This window comes from Aedes albopictus, chromosome 1, assembly GCF_035046485.1.
Source record: "Aedes albopictus strain Foshan chromosome 1, AalbF5, whole genome shotgun sequence".
Taxonomy (NCBI): domain Eukaryota; kingdom Metazoa; phylum Arthropoda; class Insecta; order Diptera; family Culicidae; genus Aedes; species Aedes albopictus.
The window spans coordinates 141,329,506-141,333,124 of NC_085136.1; the positions used below are offsets into that span (position 1 = coordinate 141,329,506).

A 3,619-nucleotide genomic window follows, 5' to 3' on the forward strand; every position below is an offset into this window, starting at 1 on the left:
CACTGGGATGATTGCATCCAAAATGCCATCAAAAAGCATACGAAGAAGACGTGTTGTAAATACGTAGCATCGCATCAGTGAATTACCAAGAGAACTGAAATTTAGTCAATTTTTCCGATATTTCACTAGCTTTTATCATAGTCCTAGTAGCCACTACGGTAGCATTCACATTTTTATAAGTGATTTTTCGCCTTAGAAAAGTAGTTTATAGAACAGAATATGCGTAAAACATGGGTCAAACGAGACAACATCTACTACAAGCCTTTCTACAAGCAAAAGCTGAAGATGACCTTGCTGGGAGTGCTGCTGATGGCCATTGTCTTTTTCGGCTATCAGATCTTCTACATCAGTCAGTTGCAAACGGATTCGTGGGCGGGTGCGCTCGTCCGGCAAGAAGCCGCCCCAAATCAGGCTAATAATAATGAACATGGTGTCCATTCGGCAGGGAATGAAGCCGCCAAAGTCGTCGCAGAATCGGCAGATGACGATGCAGGGAACAAGGTGCGCGATGAAGGCGGAGGAGGAGCGGTGGTGGCTGGTGGTAATGTCAGCAGTAGCAGCATCACAGTGCTGAGTGGCCCATCCGACGACAGTCGGTATGCTTACGTTGAGAAAGTTGGGAACTACGAGAAGAGAATTCTGCGGTAAGGTCGTCTAAATTGTATCCTTCACTAAATTCTCATCTAATTCGCGCTTATCTTTTAGTGGTATTCGATTGCGGGACATCGATGCATACTCCGTGCGCACTACCGCGATGTTCCGTTGCCTGAGCGGGAAACGAGAAATCAGTTGGAGCCGGGTGAACGACGATTATTGCGACTGTCCCGAGGACGGCAGCGATGAGCCGGGAACCAATGCTTGCGAGAAGGGTCGATTTTATTGTCGCTTCCAAAAACGCCATCAGACGGGTCGTGGCGGATACGCATCGGTACCCAGCTCGTGGGTCAACGATGGCATTTGCGACTGTTGTGATGGTTCCGATGAGTGGCTTCGAAGCGATCACAACTGTCGGAACGTTTGCAGGGAGAAGTACTCGCATTAACCGTGAAGAACTGAACCGATGATATTCCTACATGCCACTCTAACTGTATCAAATTTGCGATTGTATTGTTGAGGAATGAGAGGATGTATGTTTCGTGTGATTGTGAATGGATTCCCTTCGTCTGTTGAGAATAAATTATTCTAGTTTATATCCTGTTTTGTAAGAAACGTGATGACAGGGTCTTGCAAAGTCGTTTACTTTGTCGTTCCCCGTGTGTGGCTTTGTAGCGTTACCAATCAGTGTGACAAGATGCCCATGGACAAATCATCGTGTACGTCGATTAGGAGCACATAATGCCTGGATTTTTCATTAGAGCATAATTCACTTGACCGATTTCTTTTCGTCGATCCATTCTTTCGCTAGTAACTTGATCAGAACAAACTAAATCATTATTCTTCTTGTTTCTATAACAGGATGTGGCCGTCAGTTAGGTCCTTATGAAAAGTCATTGTCGAAGTGCTTTGTTTCGTTAGAGGTTACATGACATCAATCACTTAGCAAAGTGAATACACAGCATTTGCCTTTTTTCATCTACGTACTTACTTTCAGTCCTGAGCACCCATGGTGATGCAGAGGGCCGAATTAAAAGATCTCCATCCTGGGCGATGGTCCACCATCGCCTTGACCTGTGGCCAGGTAAAATTTCTGTCGACTTCCTTTATTTCCTTGTTGAGGTTGCGCCGCCATGAGCCTCCCTACAAAAAGTGTGGCCGACCCTTTCGCTAGCGGCTTTTGATGACATCAACGATGGAGCTCCACGTTGGATTGATTGATTGATTTGTCTTTATTTAAAAGACTTTCAGCCCTTGGCGCACGTTGGAGATCCAGTTGTGAGGCCACCATGCACGAATTATATACCGCAGGCATCTATTGATCCTCATTGATTGCCCAGCTACTGCGCAATCCACACACCTATTAGCCTGTGCACCAGTTTGTGCTATCTTCCTCACTCCTTCGTATTTTTTTAAAATGAGGACCTCAGTAAACATCAAATTTCCGGTTGTACTTTTCCCCGAATGTCGTTTCCCCGAATGCCATTTCCCCGAATGGTACTTTTCCCCGAATCACACCCTTCTTTATTTTATAGGCGGTTCTTTCAAGTTTTATTGCTCCTCAGACCTGCTGAAACCCTGCTGAATGCAGAATGGTAATATGACTTCTTCTTTACATTGTTGCTCGTTCTTTCTAGACCTGTCTAACTATGGTAGGATATCTTTTTGAATAACATAGTTCCTAGGACACGAACATTTTGTGACACGTGATCATTTCGAACAAGAATGTAATATATAGTCTTTTCGGGGAAACGTGTCATTCGGGGAACTGACTTTCGGGGAAACGGACCATTCGAGGAAACGGGCCATTCGGGGAACCGGTGTACGGGGAAACGACATTCGGGGCAAAGTAGCACAATCCAAATTTCCTGTGGGAGAGCAAGACTGCATCAAAGACTTCTTGGTGCCACCATTGGCTGCCATTTGGCTACCAAAATATTCAAAGCTTTCATCATTCTCTACTTGCCCAGCTACCGTGAAACTGGAAGGGTTGACCGTGTTTACATCCAACGATTTGGTCTTGTTGACGTTTATGGTAAGACCTGTACTGCCACCGGGGAGCGATCGGCAAGATCATCGAGCTTACTCTCTCTAGCGTGCGCAGCTTTTTCTTTTTTTTTACTCACTCTCGTAAACAAACACGAGAAAGAGAAAGATAAAAGAAGGGGCCCTTTGCCACCCCTTTTATCTCGCTCTTTCTTGTGTTTATCGAAGAGAATAGGCGAGAAGAAAGAAAAAGCTGCGCACGCTTACTCTGCATATCAGAGCGCCGTTGGGCTAGGAGAGCAACGTCATCAGCCAGATCGAAGTCATGTATGTGCTCCATGGTAATGGGTTGCAACCACAGCAACCCACGCTTTGGTTCAAGATCAATCGCACCTACCAGGATCTCATCGATAACGATCAGGAACAGTAGCGGTGATATGTAGTAGGGTAGCAAGCCACTCGGGCAGTGTCCGATATTTTGGGCACTTTTTGCTATGACTCAGTCAATTCCAAACCAATTGTCTTGGAATTAGATACATTACGTATCTCACCGCGTTCAAAAAATTGTGTCAATTGGTTCAAAATTGGCAGAGTTATAGCATAAAATTGTAATTGTAATTGTAATTGCTCAACTATCAGCCCATCTGCTTGTAGGCAGATGTGGACCTACTAGGCCTCCCCCGTTAACATGTCCTACACCGAATTAGCACACCGGGATCTTCCACAGGCAGGCGCTGGCGTTACCAGTCCCAACAAGTGTCAGATACATTAAATAGATGGGGGATATAAGAAGATGTGGGAATAGGATGGGAAGAGGCAGAAATGAAGAGATAGAGAGGTTTCGATTTTGTTGCTGAAACGAGAAAAAGAAAAAAAAAGGAAAAATGATAAATAACATTAGCGATATGTTCATAGATTTTGATTTGGTCGATAATTTCTCATCTATTTTGTTTCCATATCGTTGCATCAGTGTTTCCATATCGTTTTTTCGGCTGTTCGAGTCTGTATGAAGTTCATCATCAATATTGACTTCTTTTCT

The 3,619-nt window shown here is 44.5% G+C and overlaps 1 protein-coding gene across 3 annotated transcripts; it reads left to right on the plus strand.

The window, feature by feature from the left end:
* LOC109422823 (uncharacterized) lies at positions 1-1,190 on the plus strand. Of its 3 annotated transcripts, none has more exons than XM_019697715.3 (3): positions 1-376; positions 446-644; positions 706-1,190. In XM_019697715.3, exons 1-3 carry the CDS (start codon positions 220-222, stop codon positions 1,040-1,042), a joined length of 693 nt encoding a protein of 230 aa, XP_019553260.3. In that variant the 5' UTR covers positions 1-219; the 3' UTR covers positions 1,043-1,190. The 3 variants fall into 3 exon arrangements, with proteins under 3 accessions (XP_019553260.3, XP_019553262.3, XP_019553259.3); XM_019697717.3 differs by having other exon boundaries at positions 1-349; XM_019697714.3 differs by having other exon boundaries at positions 2-644.
* Positions 1,191-3,619: the final 2,429 nt, after the last annotated feature.